This window comes from Panthera uncia (genome assembly GCF_023721935.1).
Source record: "Panthera uncia isolate 11264 chromosome B2 unlocalized genomic scaffold, Puncia_PCG_1.0 HiC_scaffold_24, whole genome shotgun sequence".
In the NCBI taxonomy this organism is placed as follows: domain Eukaryota; kingdom Metazoa; phylum Chordata; class Mammalia; order Carnivora; family Felidae; genus Panthera; species Panthera uncia.
Genome location: NW_026057580.1, coordinates 105,170,227 through 105,193,764, shown reverse-complemented (window position 1 = coordinate 105,193,764; position 23,538 = coordinate 105,170,227). Strand labels below are relative to the sequence as shown.

Here is a 23,538-nt window from a genome sequence, read left to right as displayed (position 1 = left end):
GCGAGGGAGAGAAAATCCCAAGCAGACTCCACACTCCCAGTGCAGAGCCTAGTGCGGGGCTCAGTCTCACAAACAGTGAGATCAGGACCTGAGCTGAAATCAAGAGTCAGAGGTTTAACCGACTGAGCCACCCAGGTGCCCCAAAAGTAGTGAACTTTGTAATAGAAATTCCCAGAATATAAACATTACTCCCCAATCCAATTTCTATTAATACACACAAATATGCATAGAAACAATTGAAAACACACGATTATATGTCTTGATGTAGGAGAGTCCGTTATTAATACTATAAAATATGTAATGTTACTTACAACCCAAGAAATAATAAAAAATTCAAAAGGTTTGTTTTTCATCATTCCCTTTGATTATTTCCAGTGTACTTCCAGGAAGTGATGAGAAGGAATCGTTTTTATTATTTCTTTCTTAGAGTAGTTTTAACTTCCGATTACATTTTCCTTTATTTAATATTAAAAGAAGTTAATTCCTGTGAGTGATGAACTCACAGATACGGAAGATCTGGCTGTGTCTCAAAAATGACTTAATATTATTTAAATCGAGTACTTTTTAAAAGCATGCAGCACTTTAATCAATACATTAAAAAACAACATTTTAGGAGATAATTTAGATTCTCTTTTTTTTGCCTTATTAGTTCGTCTTTTAAATATGTGCACCACTCTAATCTTTTGTATTTCTGTTTTACCAAATATAAACTAAGAATGGGTTTGGCAACTTGAAATATTTGTTCATTTTTTTTTTTTTTATAGAAGCCAAAATTCAGAAGCAACTGTAGTGTGCTTTGGCACAATCTTTGTCTTCTCGTCACAAGAATTACACAAACCTCGATAGTTTATAGCCCCTGTTATAGCCCCTATAATAGTTTATAGTTTAGGTGAATCCCAAACCCTTCCTCCACAAGGCAAACAATACAGCGCACGTTAACCTAAATTTGTCTTCTTCTTGAACCCAACACCGGGCTTTGCACCCACAGGACATTGCTTATTACCAAGCCTTATCTGCTGAGAGGTTGCAGACAGATGCTGCCAGGATCCACCCTAGCACGTTGCCATCGCCGGAGTTCTATGAACTAGGCCTGGAGCCATCTGCTACCGCTAAGCTGGATGATTTGCAGCGTTCTTGGGAAACCCTAAAGAATGTGGTAAGTCTCCGAAACGTGGAATTGTTTAACTCCGTCCACCGCACACGGGATTACTTGAGCGACTGTCTTACGAAACCCGCGCCCGGAGTTAACACACTTCGTGCACAGAGTCGGATACCGTCTGTTGGGCCACAGACGTCAGGATGTCGCATGAGGAAAGAAGTGTAGTAACCTAGAAGATAAGAGGCTAGGAGACATTTGGTAATATCCTTTTCTTCTTTAGATCAGTGAAAAGCAGCGCACTCTCTATGAAGCTTTGGAAAGGCAGCAGAAGTACCAGGACTCCCTCCAGTCCATCTCCACGAAAATGGAGGCCATCGAGATGAAACTCAGTGAGAGTCTGGAGCACGGCAGGGGTCCAGAGAGCCAGATGGCGGAGCATCAGGTACAACTAGCGGTGACTTCAGTTTCCCGCAGGGTTAGGTGGTGCCACTCTGGTGACTGGTTGGCTCAGCATGTGTTTGGGAGAGGAGACTGACTTTTTTGGGTTGCATTAGATCAGTGCTTACAGAGTAAACAAGATTCCACATGGTGGTTGTTTCCACCACTTCTTCAGGGAGGGATCCAGGAAGGAAAGACGGAAATGCAGACCTTGAATTGAAGCAAAGAAAGCCGCATGCCCAACGGGGCTTCTTCACTGTTATCACACCTAGTGCCTTTCCTAATAGTTGCCACGTTGTGCTGTTGCCGTTGTGAACTGTTGTGGGGATAAAATGTACTTTCATCTACCTCCTCCGGTTACTGTTGTCTTAAGACACTTAGCCAGTGTGGGCCTAGCACCTTTCCGTGATCACTTCAGAGAATAGCTCTCAGACTTAAGTGGGCAGAGAAGCAGTTGCAGAACAGGCCTTCAGAGTCATAATCTTATGGTTGTACCTGACCTGAATCGTTTTTTAAAATGTTACGCAAACAGGCAAATCTTTGGCTTGACGTGAGAAACAGAGATGATTCCACTAACCTAATTCAGAAAGATGTTAAAAATACATCAGTTTAAAATGCACGCCAGGGGCACCTGCATGGCTCAGTTGTTTAAGCCTCCGACTTTGGCTCAGGTCATGATCTCACAGTTCGTGAGTTCGAGCCCCGCATTGGGCTCTGTGCTGAGAGCTCAGAGCCTGGAGCCTGCTTCAGATCCTGTGTCTCCCTCTCTCTCTGCCCCTCCCCGCCTTGTGCTGTCTCTCTCTCTCAAAAATAAATAAACATTAAAAATTTTTTTTTAAATCTATGCTAAGAAAATGCATATATTAAAATCCAGTTAATTCTTTAGCAGTATGATCAAGTGTACTGTTAATGCACAATCGGGTGTAACTGAGAGCCAGGGGTACTGAGGTGTTCATTGAAATATTCAGTCACCATGATATGGGGAAATACTACCTGCCCTCCCCCTCGCCCCCCTGCCAGAATGGAGGAGCATGTACTAACCCTCTAAAAAGGCAGAGGAAAACAAAGGTATTTTTAGATGTAAATTAAGTGCTGTGAAGCATGATGTGATATGTGTACCTGTCAAGGACTTGGGAAATTTATTAGCAGGCATGAAACTCTGCACTTTTTTTTCCCTTGAATCCAGGAAAACCTTGGAATATATGGGTTGCTCATATATGTAGTCTAAGATAAAATTGCATTCTTTTACATATATTAAGAATATATGTGGTGTTCTTGCAATATAACCCCAAAATGAGCATATTTTATCTGGAGACCGTGTATTGAGAAATAGTGGCTTCAGGTTTTTGACACTTCTGTAACTTCTTAAGATAGAGATCAAAGCGTGTAGCACCCGTCTTTAGGCCTTATTTTTGTAAAACTACCTTCTGTGGGGCTTTCTGCTCTCCCAAAGTCATCCATAGTCAGTCTAGTTTGGGGAAGGTGCTGTACAAACATAGAGTTAGGGTCAGTCTTTGTTTACCTGGACTAAACCAATCATGAGGACAGTCCAGGGACTTAGGTGACTATTACAATGCAATTTTCTTTCAAGCACCATGGTCCTCTTTAACTGATACTCCAGTTATCAACTTGTCAACTGCTGCCACCTTACTGTCAGCTGAAAAAGTTGCCTGTGTAGAACCAGTGTGCCCCCTGGGGTTCTGTCTGCTCAGCTGCCCCTCCGCCCCAGCCCCATGCTTCACTATGCCGTAAGGGGCAGGATAAGTGATCTCCATTTGATTATAGTTTCCTCTAAAACTTCAAAAGGAATTGAGCATAAATTACCCAAAGGCTACTGTAGTGTGAATTTCAGTATCACACTGTCAGGCCATCACGAGCAGGTGTTCCAGGAGAGGGTTTACATAGTTTAATTCTCTCTACTTTTGGGTTATCTCGGCCTTTGTTCAAGGTGCATGATTCTAGTGTCCCAGGTGACTGACCGCAGCCCCCGAGACCTTTCACTGGGTCCCCCAGGATTCAGGAACTGCATGAAAACAGGATCGGGGTGGTCTGTCCTGACATCCCAGTGTTCCTAATTGAAAACAGAAATTAGCTCCCAACCACCACCCTGCCTCTCGGGCGTTGGGATGAAAACGTGCATAAACTGAATGTAGAGCAAAATTAGTATTTTCAAGGGATTTAATGGAGAAAACACAAAATTGCACATTAATGCTAAGTAAGTATTAACTATTAGAATGAATGTGTGACTTTTCTTGTAATTAAGGCCAGCCGCATGAATTTCTGTCTCTTTCTAAGCTGGGAGTGGTCATGTGAACAATTCTAGCAGCGAGGAGATGTAGCTACTTTCGTGATTATTACCCATCATGGGAACTTACCATATTAATGCTCTGCTGAGAGGCAAAGAAAGTGTGAATTATGTATTGCTTTTCATATCACCCCAAATCTAGAATTTTCCATCTGACCTACTTTTGCCATCTGTACCTCAGTTCTACAAATTCTGGGACAGAGCTGCCCACGTGAAAAGCTAACAGTATCTCAAAGTCTAAATTGGTTCTTTGCTTCTGGAATGGTATTTTAAAAATTCCAAGAAGTGTTGTAGAATTACTATTTCTAAGTTCCAACTGAATGTGGGTGAGGCAGTCCAGTATACTTTTTATATTTTCTAAAAATTAATAGAAACCCTTCAGTTGTTATTTCTTTCCCAACATTCTCTTGAAAGTATTAATGTTTCTTTAAGGAGCTGACCTAATACCTACATTTTTCCTCCACTTACTTGTCTAAATCTACTGAATTTGGGTAGAGTGCTGTGCCTTTCCTGTTACCTTCTCTAAATTGTATGGGGGATCTAATTTTAACACATTAATGCAGGGGAACCTGGGTGGCTCAGTTGGATGAGCGTTCCACTTTGGCTCAGGTCATGATCTCACCATTTGTGGGTTTGAGCCCTGAGTCGGGCTCTGTGCTGACAGCTCACAGCCTGGAGCCAGCTTCAGATTCTCTCTTCTGTCTCTCTCTGCCCCTCCCCTGCTCGCTCTCACTCTCTTTCTCTCTGGCTCTCCCTCTCTCTCAAAAATAAACATTAAAAAAATTTTTTTAAGACAGTAATGCAGTTCATAAGCTGACTTGTGGCTGTTCTAAGTGATAAGCCCCCTGTGATAGGGACCTTCATGGTCATGGGCAGCTAATGCTTTGTGGGCATGTGTTGTCTCTGCCACATGAAGCTCAGTGATGGATAGTAGGCAGAGCTCTGAGGTAAATTTGTTTCTATTTTTGCTTTTTCATTATATATGACAAGTCAAAGTTTGAAACCGGCTGTGCTGATGTTAATATTTCTGAAAGTCACAATGAAATTCACATTTACCTTTGGTGTTAAGCCAAACATGAACTCCATGTTGTCCCCAGAGTGAGTCATTTTAGAGAAGCCTAAGGTACTTTTGTAAACCACAGAAGTGTGGTACATATACCCTCTTTGTAAACACAAGTCAGAAACCCAAAGGTGTGTGTTTCTTCTCCTCCTTAGTTTTGAGTCAGATGTTGTAAGGAGACAGCTGGCCACCAGCTGAGACAGTTATAGGGGTGAAGACATTTGATTGTTGGATCTTTTTGTTTAAATTGACATGATACTCCACTCACATAAAATTAACCACTTTAAACTGTACAATCAGTGGCATTTATTTTTTTTAATTTTTTAAATTGTATTTATTTTTTTATTTTTTTAATGTTTATTTTTGAGAGAGAGAGAGAGACAGAGAGAGAGCTTGAGCGAGCATGGGGGGTGGGGTAGAGAGAGAGAGAGGGAGACACAAAAAATGTGAAGCAGCCTCCAGGCTCTTAAGCTGTCAGCATGGAGCCTGACTCAGGGCTCAAACCTGTACCATGAGACCATTACCTGAAGTCTGACCCTTAACTATTTGAGCCCCCCCCCCCCAAAGCCGGCATCCCTCAGTGGCATTTAATACTTTCACTGTCTTATACAACTACCCCCTCTATCTGGTTTCAAAACATTTTACATCAGAAAAAAGTCCCGCCCCCCAGTAGGCTTGGCTCCTGGATCTTGAAGTTTAAAACTATAGTTACCTTCCAAAACCATCCTTGAGAACAAAAAACTCTCCCTTGAGAGTAAACTGAAGCATGAATAGAGAGTCTTGACTCTAAGAGGATGAAAACCCACAGTTTTAGAATTCTTAATTCCTTTATTCCTTACTGCAGAACATTCAGAGGGCTGTTGCAGACCATTGTGAGCCTGAAAAAGAAGCTAGTGACTTCCCTGTATACTGGATTGGTCAAATCCACTGAGAGTAAATGAGATGGCTTTTTTCTTCCTGGTTGCTTCGTGATTGCGATACCTGTTTTATCGATCATGAATTAGAATTAAGTCAACTAGATGTGCTGAGCACCTAGTATGCATGTAGCTAAAAAGGACAGACTTTCTCATTAATATATGATTAACAAGTGCGCTTTAGGGGTGAAGGGAATTACCAACACGTTGTAGAAAAACACAATGGGATTGTGGGTTATAGAGAAAGGTAAAATTTCCTTTTATCTACAGATGGAGACAAAAGGAAATTCTATGGGGTCTTTCGGGAAGCACAGATTTTAAAAGTTCAGACTGACAACAGGAGTGGGTGGAAGGCGCTGTAAATATAAACACATGTGAAGAAAGGTGCAGAGGAGACAATGAGAACGAACATGGTTTAAGATAGTGAGGGGCTCTCCTTCCTTGCACAGAGGATCAGTGCAAAAAAAGACATGATGGGGTCAGTCTAGTTATGGACAAGCCTTTAAAAGAGGCCATATAAGGGGCACCTGGATGGCTCAGTCAGTTAAGCACCTGACTGTTGGTTTCAGCTCAGGTCATGATCTCACAGGTTTGTGGGTTCGAGCCCCACGTCAGGGTCTGCACTGGCAATATGGAGACTGCTTGGGATTCTCTATCCTCTCTCTCTGCTCCTTCCCCACTCGCACTGTCTCTGTCTCTCTCAAAGTAAATAAACTTAAAAAAAAAGAGAGACCAAATAATATGAATTTTGTATATTTGGCAGTAATCAAAATATGATTATGAAGTAGTGGAAAGTAATTGGCTGGAGAAAAAGCGTTTTTAATATATAACAAAGTCAGTCTTTAAATTCATTACAATCTCATTAAAATATTCCAGTAAGGTCTTTGGTGGAGATTGATAAGCTAATTCTAAAATATATTACAAATGTATAAGAGTCAAAAATAGCCAAGACCATCTTGAGGAAAATGAGTAAGGTTGAAGAATGTATCCTCCCAGAGAGTGAGACTTATAGAGCGGTAGTAATTATGATAGTGTGGTGTTGCCACAGACAGCCAGCTGGGTCAGTGGAACAGAATTAGAAGTCGTAGGCACACCGACACATACAGATGCTTGGTTTATGTCCAATATTATACTGCAAAACAATGGATTAAAAATACTATTTTCAGTAAGTTAGGCAGGATAAATTGATATTAATAAGAAAAAAAAAAAAAGAATTTTGACCCCTATCTATGGCTGAACACAAAAATTAAATTTAAGGGTATTGTAGATCTAAATGTGAAGGTTAAAAAAAAAAAGTTTTGCAACAGAGTTTCTCAAACTATCTGTACTAAATAACCTTATTTAATTTTTAAAATTTCTGACCCATCACAGACCAATATTTTAGAAAATAAAATGCTGCTGGGACATGTCAATGTCCAGTTGCTTTACAAGTTTCTTGACACCTACAATATCTCTATCTTGTCATGAATCGGTAAACATTTTGCATAGACTGATACTATTTTATAGGCCACACCTTAAATACCATTTTTCTAGAAGGTAACTTGGGAAAATATATTCATGACTTTGGGATAGGCAAAGATCTCTTAAATTGGACACCAAAACCTAACCCTGAGTTTTCCAGTGAAGGAAAATACTGATATTATTAGACTGTAATAAATTTAAGAATTTCATTTTATCAAAAGGCACCAGTAAGGAAGTCATTCCCATTAAGGGACAGCCATGTCACAAAGTGGGAGCAGATATTTGCAATACACAGAACCAAAAGGAACGCAGGCACTCCTATCCAAAATATATAAACAACTTTACACATCAGTAAGAAAAGGAAAGACTCCGGTGGGCAAAAGATTTTTAGCAGGCAATCACAAAAGAGGATAGCCAAATGGCTAAAAAGCATAGGAAAAGTGCTGAATCTCGGGGCACCTGGGTGGCTCAGTTGTTTGGCCATTTGACTTCAGCTCAGGTCATGATCTCACACTCACGAGTTCGAGCCCCATGTCAGGCTCTGTGCTGACAGCCCAGAACCTGGAGCCTGCTTCAGATTCTGTGTCTCCCTCTGTCTCGAACCCCTACCCTGCTCACGCTCTGTCTCTCTCTCAAAAATAAATAAACATTAAAAAAAACATTTAAAAAAAAGTGCTCAATCTCATTAGTCATCAGGGAAATGCAAATTAAAATTACAGTGAGGTACTACCATGAACCCACTAGAAAGGCTTCACCGGAAAGGATCCACAAACCAGGTGAGAGTGGAATGCTACGCAATGATAAAAATGATCATCATCAACATGTGTACCTTTCACAACCATGACTGGGAGGGAAAGAAGCCAGACTGGAAAGTACTTCAGGTATGATTCCATTTTTATAGAGCTCAAAAAGAGGCCAAAGTAACCTATGATGTTTACAGGTAACACTGTGGTGATCTTTGGCAAGGAGGGAGGTAGTAACAGGGAGGAGATCAGAAGAGACTGTAGAGTCCTGGGAATGTTCTGTTTCTCGATCTGAGTGGCAGGAGTGGGTATGTGCAGTTTGTGAAAATTTATAGAGCTCTACACTTAGGGTCTGTGCACTTTTCTAGATATATAGAATGACTTCAATATAGTTGTTTATTAAAAAAAAATCAACTGTATATGATGACACTTAATATTAGGAGAAGAGAAGGGGTTTTTGTTATTTCATTTTAAAATATTTATTGAGAGCCCACGGTCAGGAGGCACCGGGCTTGCACTGAAGCCTACGGTCCTGTGGCAGAGCTGTGAAATATGTAAGTGCAGGTACATCGGAAACTATGAAATATCAGTAAATATAAAGCCTGTGTTTCTTTACTTGACATCCCGGTGGCCCCTCCTGTGGTAGGACCTGTTTTTTCTAACACGGCATTCAAATCCTACGTAAGAATTTCTCCCGTCAAGATTCCAGTTAAAGAACGAGTCATAACATACCAAAAAAAATGAGAAATAAAAACCATGTATATAATTGTGATGGATATGAATAAAGAAATTAGCGTGGTATTTGCCAGAAAGAGCTGGAGGTCCTGGACTGAGGGCAAAAGGCAGGAATGTAACGAGGGAGAAGGGGGTGTGGTACAATGGCAGAAAGTGGTGAGACATACAGGTAAGATAAGGAGTTTGGCCCTTATCTTACGGGCAATAAGCCACTAAGTATTTAAAAGCAGGAAAGTGAGAGCTTTTTAAAAGTTCACCCCAGTTGCTTTGTGCAGAGTGGACTGGAGAGACCAGGTAAGCCTGTAAGCAGGTAGGCCAACCAGGAGACCATTAGAGCCATTCAGGTAAGAGAGTTGGCTCTGACTTGGGCTGGGGCAGAGGAGACACATCGGATCCATAGTGCAGGACTTGGTGTGAGATTGGATATGGTGAGGGAAGGAGAGGAGGTGTGAGGCGTGACTCCTAGGTCTTGAACTTGAACAGTGAGAGGGTGTTAGCTTTCAGTGAGGTGAGGAAGACAGAGGAGGAAGCAGGTTTTGCACGTAATATGCTGGAGATACCCATGAAATGTGTGTGTTGAGTATAAACCCTAAAATTTAGGACAGATACTTGGGTTAGGAACATGACCCTGGGAGCTTTCAGGGTTAGAAAACATTTGGAGCCTCAGGAATGGGCACCCCCCCCACCCCCCCAGCCCCGGGAGAGACTGCGAGGAGAGAAAAGAGGGACCTGGAAGTTAGCTGAGAAACTTCAGGTTTTAGAGCCGGGAAGAGCAGGCAAACGTGAGGAGAGGGTGAGAACATAGAAACAGGTGACCGATCGCCCTGGTCTTGTGTAATGTGAGCTTTGGGTTAAAGCGCAGTGTTGTTGCTCAGACTTGGGGGAAATCTGGAGTGGGAAAAATCGTGTTGAGGAAGAAAGTAATGAATTCGGCTTTCAATATAGAGTCATAGACTCAGACTCACACTGAGCAAGCTCCCCTCCCGGACTGCAGATGAGCCCAGTGAAAGCCAGAAGGATTGACGAACTCGTTCAAATTCATTTACGTTAGTGACACAATGGTTTTGAAACCGGAAACTGCCTGGCATTCATTCCAGTCCTTTCATTTCGGAACCTGTTTGCTGGTTAAAGGACTTCCATGTGAATTATCTTCATTAATCTCAACCGATGTGAGACTCAGCTAGTGACACGATGCCTCAGTCCAAAAAAGTACATACAGGAGTGTGATTCCACAGTCTTCTCCACAGGCACTGATGGATGAGATTCTCATGCTTCAAGAGGAGATCAGTGAGCTCCAGTCGTCTCTGGCGGAGGAGCTGGTGTCCCAGTCTCCCGAGTCCGACCCCGCGGAACAGCTGGCCTTGCAGTCCACACTCACCGTCTTAGCCGAGCGGATGTCCACCATCAAGATGATGGCGTCAGGGAAGCGACAGCTTTTGGAGGTAACAACCCTGAAGGTGCCGCTCGCGTCCAAATTAACTCTTCAAGTTGTGTTGCCAAGCATGCGGGTTTTTTACGTGATCTACATTTTTATAGTTTCCCACTCAGAAGAAGCTGGTATTGTGTGTGTCTCAAGGAGGGTCTCATGAATAGAGCACTGAGTGGACAGCCATGAATGTGTCTTTTCACCACTTTCTGACTCATTTCAGCATGAAAAATTGAGAATGCGTAAAGGAAAACTTGGTAGACATGAGCCTTGTGAAGAGTAATTGTAAAAGGTTTGCATAAGGGTTTGCTATGTTTGAATAAAAAGCATTTTATGAGTCGTATTACTAATACCCTGAAGAATAAATCCTTAGTCATTCTTAGCCAATTCGAGCGCGTTAGTTCATGAAAATAGTTTTGCAATTCTGGTTCTCGTGTTACTTCAACATTATTTAATAGATAAATTTTGGTAACAATAACATGGGTTAAAAAATAAGTTATTTTGCTTTTTCTTTGTTCCCTTGTAATTCCTGGTCCTAAACATACATGATGTTCATGTTGTGGCTCCTATAAATTAGATTAGACAAGAGACCTCTTTAAGGACATTTAGAGTGTCTCTCTCCTTGTATCTTCAGGGTCAAATAGCTTCTCTGGCACATAATCAGTTCTCAATACATTTCTTATTAAATGGACTTAACATTGTGTTTTTTTATCTGCTGGTTATGCCGTAATTCAGTAGAACACGGACCTGTTGTTGGAGTGTATAGGCTCTTTCCAGTTTTACCTATTATAAGATTCATCAAATCATATATTTGTATATTTTTTGTTTGGGAGACATTTAAAATCAATGTGTCAGCTTTATTTAATCTCTGTTTTCAACTATTCAATAAAATTTTAATTTAAAAAATAACAACAGGGGCGCCTGGGTGGCTTGGTCGGTTAAGCATTCGACTTTGACTCAGGTCATGATCTCGCGATTCGTGAGTTTGAGCCCCACGTCGGGCTCAGTGCTGACAGCTTGGAGCCTGGAGCATGGTTCCAGATTCTGTGTCTCCCTCTCTCTCTGCCCCTCCCCTGCTCATGCTCTGTCTCTCTGTGTCTCTCAAAAATAAATAAATGTTAAAAAAAAAAAATGTGGAACAGACCAAAAACTCTTATAAAAAAAAATAACAACAGTAGTAAGTCATGAAGGAACTAATTTTTAAAATAAGGTGTTTAGAGTACTTGCCTTAAGAATTCCTTTTTTAACTCATTAATATTCTCCCTCATCACTCTAGGAAATCTGTGTGGAGTTTTAAAATGAAGTGATTGGCTTGGATTTTTTTTTCTTAAATATGAATTATTTGCCATCAGTGAGAAAACCCAGAGATGTAACCAAAAAATTTGAATTTCTGTCTTCACTCAAGAAACTTGTCCCCTGAAACACCCCCCCCCCTTCCTGTAGGGGGTGACTTGCTTTAAGCTGTGTGCTGGTGCCCTGACCATGCTTGCCACTGTCCCCGCCACTCCTTACAGTTCCCCAGACACTGTGGTAACGTATCTATTGCCGTTTACCGCCTTATGCCATTGTTTTGTTCTAATGCTTGGTCCGTTTCCATTATTCGTATTATTTGCCCAGCCCTGTAGGTATATTACATAAGACACCTAACCTTAATCTTACCTGAACCTTTAGGCGCACATGAGAATCGTCGGAAAAGCTTTATCAAAATACTAATCCTGAGACTCACTTCCAGAAATTCTCATTTATTGCTCTGAGATGCGGCCTAAGCATGTTTGTTTTGTTTTGTTTTGTTTTGTTTTGCGTTTTTAAGTTTCACACGGGATTCTGATGAGCAACTGGGGCGAAGAACCTGGTTCTATTGTGTTGAACCCTAACGACTGTACCTCTCGGTGATCTGTGTCACATTCTACTTAATTCATTAGGAGAAGTTAAATGATCAGCTTGAGGAACAGAGACAGGAGCAGGCCCTGCAGAGGTACCGCTGTGAAGCCGACGAGCTGGACCACTGGCTCCTGAGCACCAAGGCCACTCTGGACACCGCACTGGGTACAGCCCAGGAGCCTATGGACATGGAAGCCCAGCTGGTGGATTGCCAGGTACAAAAATGGTCTGGAGGAGATACTCCAACAGCACCAAGTACTTTGTTTAAGCACAGAAAACGTAATAGGAAAAAGACTTGGTATGGATGTGTGATTTTTTTTCACAATCCATATCTTTTGTATGTTTAGAGTAGAAAAACAATACCTTATAAAAGCTTAAATGAAATCCAAAATTGGACTTAGTCTTTTGAAAAATTTTGTCAGTAGTATCTACTGTTTAGAAAATTTTCAGCTTCGGGGCACCCAGGTGGCTCAGTGGGTTAAGCTTCTGACTGGCTCAGGTCATGATCTGGTGGTTCGTGAGTTCCAGCCCTGCATTAGGCTCTGTGCTGACAGCTCAGAGCCTGGAGCCTCCTTCAGATTCTGTGTCTCCTCTCTCTGTCCCTTCATGTCTCTCTATCTCAAAAATAAGTAAAACATTAAAAAAAGTTTAACTTCAGCTTCCTAAAGGACATTTTTTTAAAGACCATAAATACCCAAAACACTTATGGTATCTATATTTAGTGGCTAGTAAAGAATACAAACCCAATGAAAAGAATTAGTATCAGCCAATCAGACTGTGGATCAACACAGCAAGGGGTGTTCCTAGGTGCTCTACTGCAATTTTGGTTCTAATTCTGATATATTACTTGGACAACAGTATGCGTGACTTGATATTTCTCCTAATTGCAATCAGAAAGTATGCAAACATTGTTAGTGAACACTATCTTTTTTTCTTAATGTGTAGCACGCTACTTTGATCATTCCTTTAGTGATTTGGGATTTACTGTGATATTGATCATTAGAACTTGGATTTTTATATTTTTCAGGCAACTTATCTATGTGTATTCAAAGCATTGTTATTCTCTGCCTTGATGACAGAGAATAGAGGACCACACGTAAATGTTTTCTATTCTTTAGATCATCTTTTCTAAAGTTTCCTTGCTGAAAAGAAACATCCATTTTTAGCACTCCCTTCTAGTGCTTAAAATTAGCACATGTACTAACTAGCATTCCAAAATTATGTTTTACCATTACTCCCACCTCTCCCTTTTGGATGTCTCTATTTTTATAGCTGTGTGTAAAGTCCACAATTCAGTTAATATATTTCAGGATACTTATGAAGTATTCAAATGGTATTTTGACAACATTTTTAGAAACCAGAAGTAAATGGAACCACACAAGTACCCAACAGTTCCTTACTCAGTTAAAATCTGGTGTTTAAGCCAGTTGTGTAATTACAACTGTGGCTATTACTAGGGTCACATTATGACTTTTGGGACCCTCGGCACTTTGCTTCTGTGGGCTCTGCCTCTATAAAAGTGCTAAATATTTTATTTTTATAACTGCCTTGGTACAAAGACTAATATGAGCCAGGGTGGATTCATTGTTACATATTCATTATTTTATTCATTTTTCTCTTCTGATTTTAAAAGAAATTAAAATTAAGATTTTTATTGGGCCTCTAAAAGTATCATGAGCCCTCAGCATTGTGGTAACTTGGCCTAATGGAAAAGTCTGTCCTTCGTAGAATTATATTAGTTTCTCAAAAATAATCTTTAGGAAATCATCCTTTAAACCCCATTTCATTAAACATTTCACACTTCCACTTAGTTCTAGTTATTTGGTTCAAGCCTATATTCTTAAAAGGTGGTGGCAGTTTTTCTGATTTTGCATAAGGAAATAAAATATCTTTCCTCATTAATAAATTATTTACTTGCATATAAATTAGAGAGTTAAGGAATATAAGAACAGAATGATTTGTGTAGAAAATAAAATGGCTGTTACTGGTTTAGCTTTGATGTTTTTATTTTGTTCTTGTTTTAGTTTTATTTTATTTCCATTCAAATTTTATTCTTTGGGGTTTTTTTTTAAAGTAATTTATTGTCAAATTGGCTAACATACAATGTGTAGAGTATGCTCTTGGTCTTTGGGATAGATTCCCATGGTTCATCACTTACGTACAACACCCAGCGCTCATCCCAACAAGTGCCCTCCTCGATGCCCATCACCCATTTTCCAAAGACGGAGGGAGGCAAACCGTAGGAAACTTTTAAATACAGAGAACAAACGGGGGATTGACGGTGGCTGTGGGAGAGGGCAAAATGGGTGATAGTTTTTGTTTTAAATCTTACCTTGGAGGAAGGGAGACTATTTTGTTCCTTCTTGGGATTTAGCTTCTATTTGAGAAGAAAAGGCAAGCCCTCGAGAGTTGTCACAGAAAGTGAAAGTAAAATTCTTACGAAAACTTTTAGAAATGTAAGCTTAAAAATACATTATATACAAAACACATTGAAAACCAAGAAATAAAAGCCAATCTGAAAAGGAAACAGAAAAAAAAAAAAACACAAAGAAGCAATGTCTTAAAAGAGAGAATCATTTTTAAACTGACAAGAAAGTGTTGATCATATGATGTCTTTACTGCTAATAGTCATAAGCGTCACAGTCTTACACTAAAATAATAACATAGTTATAATAATGGGATAACACGAAGGAATGGTCTTTTCTCCTTATCCATGCTTTCCTGGTACTTTTCCAATATGTTTTCCACTATATAGTATCTAATCTTAAAGGAGAGAAATATTAGGAAGCTCAAGGAATCTTTAAAAATCTGTAACTACTCTTCAGGTCTGTCAGAAAAGTAGGAAAACACCATGAAGTCCTCCTCTTTTGGTGACAGGAAGTGTGATGTTTATCTTTGAGAAACGACGTTTGCAGCGGCTGGCGGGATGCGTGAATTCCATCCATATTTCTGTCGTTCCAGAACATGCTCGTGGAAATCGAGCAGAAGGTGGTGGCCCTATCGGAGCTGTCGGTCCACAATGACAACCTGCTGCTGGAGGGCAAGGCCCACACCAAGGAGGAGGCAGAGCAGCTGGCCGTGAAGCTGAGAACCCTCAAGGGCAGCCTCCTGGAGCTGCAGAGAGCCCTACATGACAAACAGCTCCTCATGCAGGTGAGGGCACCAGCCACCCACAGTAGGACAGGGCCACAGCACCTCCCAGTCCTGGCTCACTGCTGCCCGCCTTCCCCAGCCTGGGGTCCATCAAGCGAGAGCTGGGGAATGATGCATACTTAGGTACACTTCCACTTTCCACCAACTTTGGCATAGGTATTCCAATAGGTTTTGTAAGGACTGTTTGAATCTGTAGACCTGAAGATTGCAGGATAGGAAAACAAAAGAAAATGAAAACAAATACCCAAATTTAACAGCTATGCTATTTAAAAAAATTTGTTTTTAAATGTTTGTTTATTTTTGAGAGAGAGTGTGTGTGAGCAGGGGAGGGGCAGAGAGAGAGGGAGACACAGAATCTGAAGCAGGCTCCAGGCTCTGAGCTGTCAGCACAGAGCCCGACGTGGGGCTCGAACTCACGAACTGCAAAATCAGGACCTGAACTGAAGTCGGACGCTTAACCGACTGAGCCATCCAGGTGCCCCACGACTACACTTTTTTAAAAAGTATTTAAACATAGATCATAGATTAAGATATTTAATAACATTTTTTCCATGTTTCTTTCATTCTCCTACATTCTACTTTTCAGAAATACTCAGACTTTTTAATTTAGGGCTCATACCTCTAACATTGTCATATATTCCAGGTGAATTAAACATTTTTACTCTCATGTAGTGACCTTATTGTTCCCTAATAGTGATTTTCATTTTATATCACTGGAGCTTTTGGGGGATAATATTTGCCTAGTATATCCTTTAACTTTCCTTTGATCTCACCTTTCAGCGTCCTTAGGTTTTAGATTTGCTTCGTAAGAAAACATTTGGCTATACTTTGTTGGTTTTAAACATTTATCTAATCAGAAAATCTCTGACTTTTCAAGGACAGGGTTAGTTCATTTAAATTTACTGTGATTACTGATATGTGGAGACTTCTATCAGCTTGCTTTTTGGTTTTGGTTTTTGTTCTCCTCTTTCTATTCTTTTTTTCTTCTTTTCAACCGTTAAGTGGTTGAATAATTTTCCCCCCAATATCTACTCTTTACCACCCATACCTAAAAATTCTTTTTTTTTCTTTTTAATGTTTCTTTATTTTATTTTTGAGAGAAAATGCATGCACATTTGAGAACGGGAGGGGCAGAGACAGAGGTAGAGAAAGAATCCCAAGCAGGCTCTGCTGAGCCAGCACGGAACCCAATCTGTGACATCATGACCTGAGCCAAAATCCAGAGTCACACGCTTAACCAACTGAGTGACTCAGAATCCCTAAGTTTAAGTTATTCTTAACTAAAATACTACGCTTTTGGATGGTAACACAAGGATACAAAATGTGAGAAAATGATTCCAGGTTTACCTGGAATACAATAAATGTGAAAATAACCGTAATATTCCAAAACTGAAGAGTTAGGAGCAGCTAATTTAATCTTACCATATATCAAAGTACGGTATTACAATAATTAGAATAGTTTGACATCGGCCCCACAAATAGATGAACAAAAAATATTACAGAATAAATATTCCAGAAAGAGACCCCAGTATTTAAGGAAAATTGATTAATGGTGAAGGTAACATTTCAGATCAGTGGATAAAATAATAAGAAAGCAATAGGTGAACCACTTGAAATATGATAAAATCGATGTTTTATCCCATTCTTTACAGGAAGAAAAAAAAAGCATCACAGAGGTACCAAGTATTTAAACCTGAAAAGTTCTGGATATATGGGTATTTAAAAAAAAAAAATCTTAGGATGGGAAGGATCTTTGCCGGTATGCCCCAAACCCGGAGTTTTAGTTTCTGTAGGACCAAAATGAAAAATGAAGCAGTTCTGTATGACCAGAAAAATGGAACTAAATGAAAAGACATAGACAAATAGAGAAGAAACTGTATAAATCACATGACAAAGAATTAATTCCCTTAATTTCTACAAATCTTTTGTAAATCAGTAAGAAGAGGTCACAGAATAGAAATATGGGCAAAAGTAGGAAGGGACCATTCAAATGAGGAGAAATACAAATGGCCAATGAACTAATGAAAATATATTTGGTTAAACATTGGTTAAATAAATGCAAACAAAGACGAAATACAGCTTTTCACCTTAAATTTAAATACTTAAACATGTACATGCGGGCCCCTGGATGGCTCAGTCAGTTGAGCATTGGACTCTTGGTTTGGGCTCAGCTCATGATCCAAGGGTCGTGGGATTGAGCCCTGCATTGAGTCCAGGGTCTGGCTCTGTGCTGAGCCTAGAGCTTGCTTAAGATTCTCTCTCTCTCTCTCTCTCTCTCTCTTTCTCTCTCTCTCTCTCTCTCTCTCTCAAAAATAAATAAATAAATAAAACCAAAATGTGCAATCTGACTTTATAGATTAAAGCAAAAAAAGTAAAGCATTAAAAATATTCAAATTAGGGAGTAGGGAATATGCAAATTTTAAAAAATTAATTAAAAACTAAAAATATTAAAATTGAATAGAATGAGAATGCTTTTCTAACTGTAAAAGTTGATAGTAATATACTTGGTTTTCTTAAAAAGTATTACTGATCTAATACATAATGCTTTTTTTTTCCCCCCCTAATGGTGGTATATAAATGAACTTGACTTCTAAAGGAACCAAAGCAGAGGGAGAGACTTCAAGGTTTCACATCTGGTAATAGTTATTATTTAGAAGGCTGTGATTGTGTCCTACCCCTAGAGGCAGGGAGGAAGGGAAGGGACAACCTGATACGCAGGTGGCACAGGTCAGGATTAAAAGGGGGTTGTGGGGGTGGGGGTGGGAGGATAAGGGCACAAATTCCAGGGCCTCAGGGCCTGGGAAGGGAATATAAATGAGCAAAGCACGCCTAGTCAGGGGCTTGGCAAGCTGGTCTCATGTCAGAGAAGCAGCAGTTACTGAGCTCCAACTATTGTCATATAAGAGTTTACAAGCAGCATTGCTAGACCTTCCAGACAAGGGACATTTGGATTTATATCTAAAACATCTCCACTTAATTTTAAAACTTAGTGCCAAAAAGAAGTCGGACTAAGTTCTTAGACCATCACTTTGGGGCTATTCTTTCAGTCTTCCCATCCTGGTATACCACCAGCAGTCAAACAGGTGACCTAGGGCAAGATGCTTGAACTTGGCCTCAACCTTTCTGACAGATCAGTTTTCTTACAAATCAGTTTCTCATCTGTAAAATAGGGATCTTAATAGTGTATTCAGGGGCTCCTGGCTGGCTCAGTCGATTAAGCACCTGACTTCAGCTCAGGTCATGATCTCATGGTTTGTGAGTTTGAGCCCCACGTCGGGCTCTGTGCTGACAGCTCAGACCTGGAGCCTCCTTCGGATTCTGTGTCTCCCTCCCTCTCTGCCCTCCCCTGTTCACTCTCTGTCTCCCTCTCTCTCTCTCAAAAATAAATAAACATTAAAAAATTTTTTTATCGTATTCAGCTTTTAAAATTCTGAGGACTTTATTTTTTTTTATTTTTTATTTTTTTTAATTTTTTTTTAACGTTTATTTATTTTTGAGACACAGAGAGACAGAGCATGAACGGGGGAGGGTCAGAGAGAGAGGGAGACACAGAATCCGAAACAGGCTCCAGGCTCTGAGCAGTCAGCACAGAGCCCAACGCGGGGCTCGAACTCACATACCACGAGATCGTTGACCTGAGCCGAAGTCGGACGCTTAACCGACTGAGCCACCCAGGCGCCCCAAAATTCTGAGGATTTTAATGCAAGTAAGGCTCACAGTAAGTGCTCAAATAGCAGTGACTATAATAATTAACAACAACCACATCCTTTGGGAGGAAAGGAACTCCTGACATGCTGAAAAGTTAAGTTTGAGATAGCGCAGGGCAGGGCTGAGCTCCCTGAAAGCCTGGGTACTCACACCCAGCAGATCCTTCCCATGGCCACGGGGATTCTTCATACTGAGTAAGATCCTGTCTTTGCCCACGAGTGGAAGGATTTGCTGAGGATACTGCTATAAAAAGTATAAATACTGGAAAATGTGGTAGCGTTTCACTGAATTGAAACTGATTATTGTTTGTTTTTAAGTATCTATGAATTCCCTCATCTTTAGTCTAATGAGTTTCCAGCATAGAAAATACTGATTTTCCTTTTTTTACAATTAGAGCCATTTGAAGAGATTATTTTTCCAACTGTAGGAATAACAGGAGCCCTGTTTACATTATTATTACCATGAGAAGGATCATTTGCCTTCAAAATTCAGAGTCGATCTGAAATTAACGAATGTTGATTGGGGAAAAAAAATCTTCCATTGAACGTAGATGTTGGTGAGGTTGTACCCTCCACTCAGGGTTTACGTGATTCAAGATGGCTGGAGTTGTGTGCCCATAAGCACACCATTTCTCAGTGCCACTTGCCTACAAAATGGTCATATCTCTCATGACCATATTTTTAACTAATTGGACTTCTGTATGTATCAAAGAATAACCAGTCCCTTTAGTTCCCCACCTACCCCAAATAGGTTCCTTCTCTTTGTGAAGGGACATAGACGTAAGGGCATGTAATGCTGTCTCCTAAATTACGTGGTATCTTTCCTCATAAAAAGTTTAAGTTATTTTCAACATTATCAGCTTTTGAAGGAGCAGAAAGTTTACCCAATATAAATAATGAAATGCTTTATAAAGAAATGTTTTATTTAATGTTTAGCATTTCTAGTCCTCACTAATCTTCTAAAGAATGTTCCTGGCAAAAGTGATTACTTTTCTAGTATTTCCAAATTAAACAGCTTATGTAGCCCCACCCTAGGGGAACTCTGGTGACAGGCTGCCTTACTTCCTATTTCCCAAGTAGGAGAGATGACGGGTTATCAAACCTTCTAGCACATAATTACCATTATTCTATTCCTTCTGTCAGTGCCTTCTCATCCCAAGGGGAAAGGGAATGAAATTTGAACTGTATTCTTAATCATTTTTTGTTTCCTGTGGTCCAAGTCTTATGTTTCAAAATGACTGAATCAGTCAAAGAAAAATTTACTAGCTGAAAAACGGAACCAAACCACATAGAAAATACATCCTAACATCTGCTTTTGATGCTTCTTAATTTTTGTTTCTCTAAAGCTGTGGATTCAATTAGTGAAATACGACTCCTCTTAGATTTTAAATCTTAGATTCTGAATATGTGTCTGTGCATGTAAAAGTAGTTAAGCTGTTCTTAAGCTCTAACATTTCAGTTGTCATTTTTCCAAGCAGAAATTTGGTGTGAGCAATTGGAAAAAAAAAAAAAAATCTCTCAGTTGGACAAGAGTAACCTGCGTAGAAGGGTGAGGTGGTGCCCCTAAAGAACTCACCACATGAGTCTCCAGGCTGGACTTTGAAAACAAACCTTTGCTAAAGAGCAAAGCAGAGGCGAAGTGAGTGGGTCCCACAAGAGTCAGCAGATCGTGGCCATGACCACTGTTTTGTCAGCTGGGACAGGTCTCACTGGGGACAGCTTTCAGCCTGGTACACTGACTTCCTTGGGGTCATTCTCTGCAGGTCCCTCTTGACCTGCTATTTCATCCTTACCAGAAGAGCCAGGATCTTGCAGAGTTTATGTTGGGTATATGGTGCATTCTCAGATGGGAGAGAATCTGTTTCATGCAGAAATTTACAGGCTTCAGTGCTGAAGAGTGCCCATGCACCCCATACCTCCCACCTTCAGGAAAATCACTGTTTATCTGTACGAGGCATTCCTGGGGGAGTGGGATATATACTAAACTGAGTGTCACTGGTCTCCCATTCTGAAGGTCCTGTGAAATGCAAATTGCATACTTTAGACCAATGGCATCCCCACTGTTCTGTATGAGCCATAGTCTCTTGCTGGGAAGACGGATCATCTTAAAGGAAAGGAAGTTAGCTGTGAGCTAAGGTGGCTCAGAATCTGGGAGAAGATTATAATATCACCTGTGGGGTTCACAGTTTCTGTGCATTCACTGTACTTCAAGAAGCGATACCAACATTGCAAAGTTCATGATCTCTACATTATCTCAAACACTTTGCAATTTAATCGTAAAATTCTAATGAAGAAGACAGAACGGTAAACAACTCCATGTATTTCCCTGAAGATTTAGTGTAGAATTCTGAAAATAAGAGGAAGAGAAGGGTCTTTGTGAGAAGTCACGTTGGATGACTGGAGCGGCCAGGTGCCATTCTTTGGTCAGATTTGATAGTGAAGATCCCAAGGTCTGGAGCCGGAGGGCAGGACTGCGCCTCTGTGGAAGCCACCTATAAACTGTCTTTCTCTGCCCTCACACTCCAGCCACACTGGCCCCTTCACTGGCTTGCTGTCTTTGAGATGCCAGATTTCTTTCCCCTCATGGTCTTTGCTCCCGCTGTTCCCTCTGCCTGGAGGGCCCTCCACCTCACCTAGGTCTTTGCCAGGCAGGCGGTTTCTCATCACTCAGGGCTCAGTGCAGTTGTCTCTTCTCCAGGTGTTTTCCCTGACCAGCCTAGGAAACCTTCCCCTTCACATTCTTTCTCCGCCGCCCCCCCCCGCCCCGCCGCCACCCTTTTTTTGTATGTTTATTTATTTATTTGGAGAGAGACAGAGACAGTGCAAGTGGGGGAGGGGCAGAGAGTGAGGGGGAGAAAGAGAGAGAGAGAGAGAGAGAGAGAGAGAGAGAGAGAGAGAGAGAATCCCAAGAAGACTCTGTGCTGTCAGTGCAGAGCCTGACGCGGGGCTCAAACTCATGAACTATGAGATCATGACCTGAGCTGAAACCAAGAGTTGGACGCTTAACCGACAGAGCCACCCAGACTTTCTAGTTTCATGTTCTTTGCAGCTGTTAACTTACCTTGTTTGTTTATTGTCTGTCTCCCCAGCAGGGCCCTTGTCTGGCTTCTTGGCAGAATATGCTTAGAACAGTGGCTGACACACAGCACATGCTTATGTAATAAGTAGTTAGTGAATGAGTTATATGAAGATTGTGTAATTTATCCTCTGACATATACATACATGTGAGGAGAAAGGCTCTCGTTCTGAACTGATGCCATCCTGGTAACGCACTATTAGAGGGCCTTTCAAATTCCATCAGAATAATCAAGCAGGAAAGATGAACTCTTGCCTAGGTAATGAGTAATTACTCCTGTCTTTCTCCTTTAGCCAAACATTATCCAAGCCACCAGTGGCACCAGATGACAGTGGGGTCTGGTCTGGGTGGTGACAGTAGAGGAAGTGAGATCTAGAGTTATATTCTCATGGAAAACATCCTGGAATATCTGGCGACCACATCAGTCAGCTAAAAAGCCTAGCCTCTAAGTAGACAGTTTCCCCCTCAAATATTTGAGTATAATCATCTATTTATTGTTCTCCTTTCTGCAAATACCATAAATCCAATGGGTTTTGTGTTACCTTTTTTTTTTTTTTTCCATTGTGGTTTCATGTCCGAATGGATCTACTTGGGTATCATTATACAGACCACACTAAAGTAGCATTTACTCCATTTGGTTAAGGTTTTTCTGTGGGGAGTATGACTCTTGAATTCTGCCTCATTAAAAGCAGGGAACAGCCCAAGAGAAGGAGGAGAGCCACGCCGACCTCACCGCCAGTCAGAGCCCCAGTGTCCAGGAATGGCTGGCCCAAGCACGGACTGCGTGGGCCCACCAGCGACAGAGCAGTCTCCAGCAACAAAAAGTAAAGCATTTCTGACCTCTCTGCCAAGCAGACACCTTGAGAGAAATGTTTTAGATGGACAAGTTACTTCTGGACTAAACACAAAGCCCCCCTTTATCTTCTCTTTGGACAGAAACGAGGCCTGGCTAACTGTTTCAGCGTACTTTCTTATGAGCACTAGAGTGGTTGGTCCTTTTATTTAAGAAAAGCTTGTGCTCAGGTTTACAAATCGCGTGACTCAATGATAATCTGCCTTATGAAGGTTACCTACCCTATTTTCACCTTTGCCCTAATTTGAGCCTATCTTAGGAAGGCCTTTGAGAATTGGCTGAGTTACATGTTTTTTAAAACTCTATTAAAACCGCAATTTATTTTTCACTTTTATGTAGATACCATCACAAAATAGGATTGCAAATTATTGGATAGTGAAACAAACAAGCTTTGTTGAGTAAGAATGATTTCTCATTGATACCTTCTCATTGCTATGCTATGGGGCATAGCAAAATCTTTTATTTTCTCAAACAGAAAAGACATTTTTTCATAAGTAGTAAAAAAGCAAAACAAATCTATTGATTGTTCAATTTATCAAGGAAGTGGGGATTTCAAGGATTTGTCTCAGTCAGAATAGGCAGTATTGTGCACCACTTGAGGGCGCCATTGTCCAGCAGAATTTTTTTTCCTTTTTTCTTTTTTTTTTCCCCCGAGGTTTTCCCTCCCCCCCCCACCACCCCCCCCCC

The 23,538-nt window shown here is 40.7% G+C and overlaps 1 protein-coding gene across 14 annotated transcripts in view; it reads left to right on the top strand.

The window, feature by feature from the left end:
• The window catches only part of SYNE1 (spectrin repeat containing nuclear envelope protein 1), a 477,690-nt gene that overhangs the window by 322,123 nt on the left and 132,029 nt on the right, over window positions 1-23,538 (top strand). For 9 of the 14 annotated variants that reach the window (XM_049653080.1, XM_049653082.1, XM_049653085.1 and 6 more), the window contains 6 exons: window positions 989-1,156; window positions 1,380-1,541; window positions 10,003-10,197; window positions 12,104-12,277; window positions 15,024-15,215; window positions 22,688-22,822. In XM_049653080.1, the coding sequence (XP_049509037.1) occupies window positions 989-1,156; window positions 1,380-1,541; window positions 10,003-10,197; window positions 12,104-12,277; window positions 15,024-15,215; window positions 22,688-22,822 (1,026 nt within the window). Of the gene's footprint in view, window positions 1-988; window positions 1,157-1,379; window positions 1,542-10,002; window positions 10,198-12,103; window positions 12,278-15,023; window positions 15,216-21,796; window positions 22,823-23,538 lie in introns of those variants that run through there. The other 5 variants (XM_049653084.1, XM_049653081.1, XM_049653090.1 and 2 more) reach the window with 4 other exon arrangements.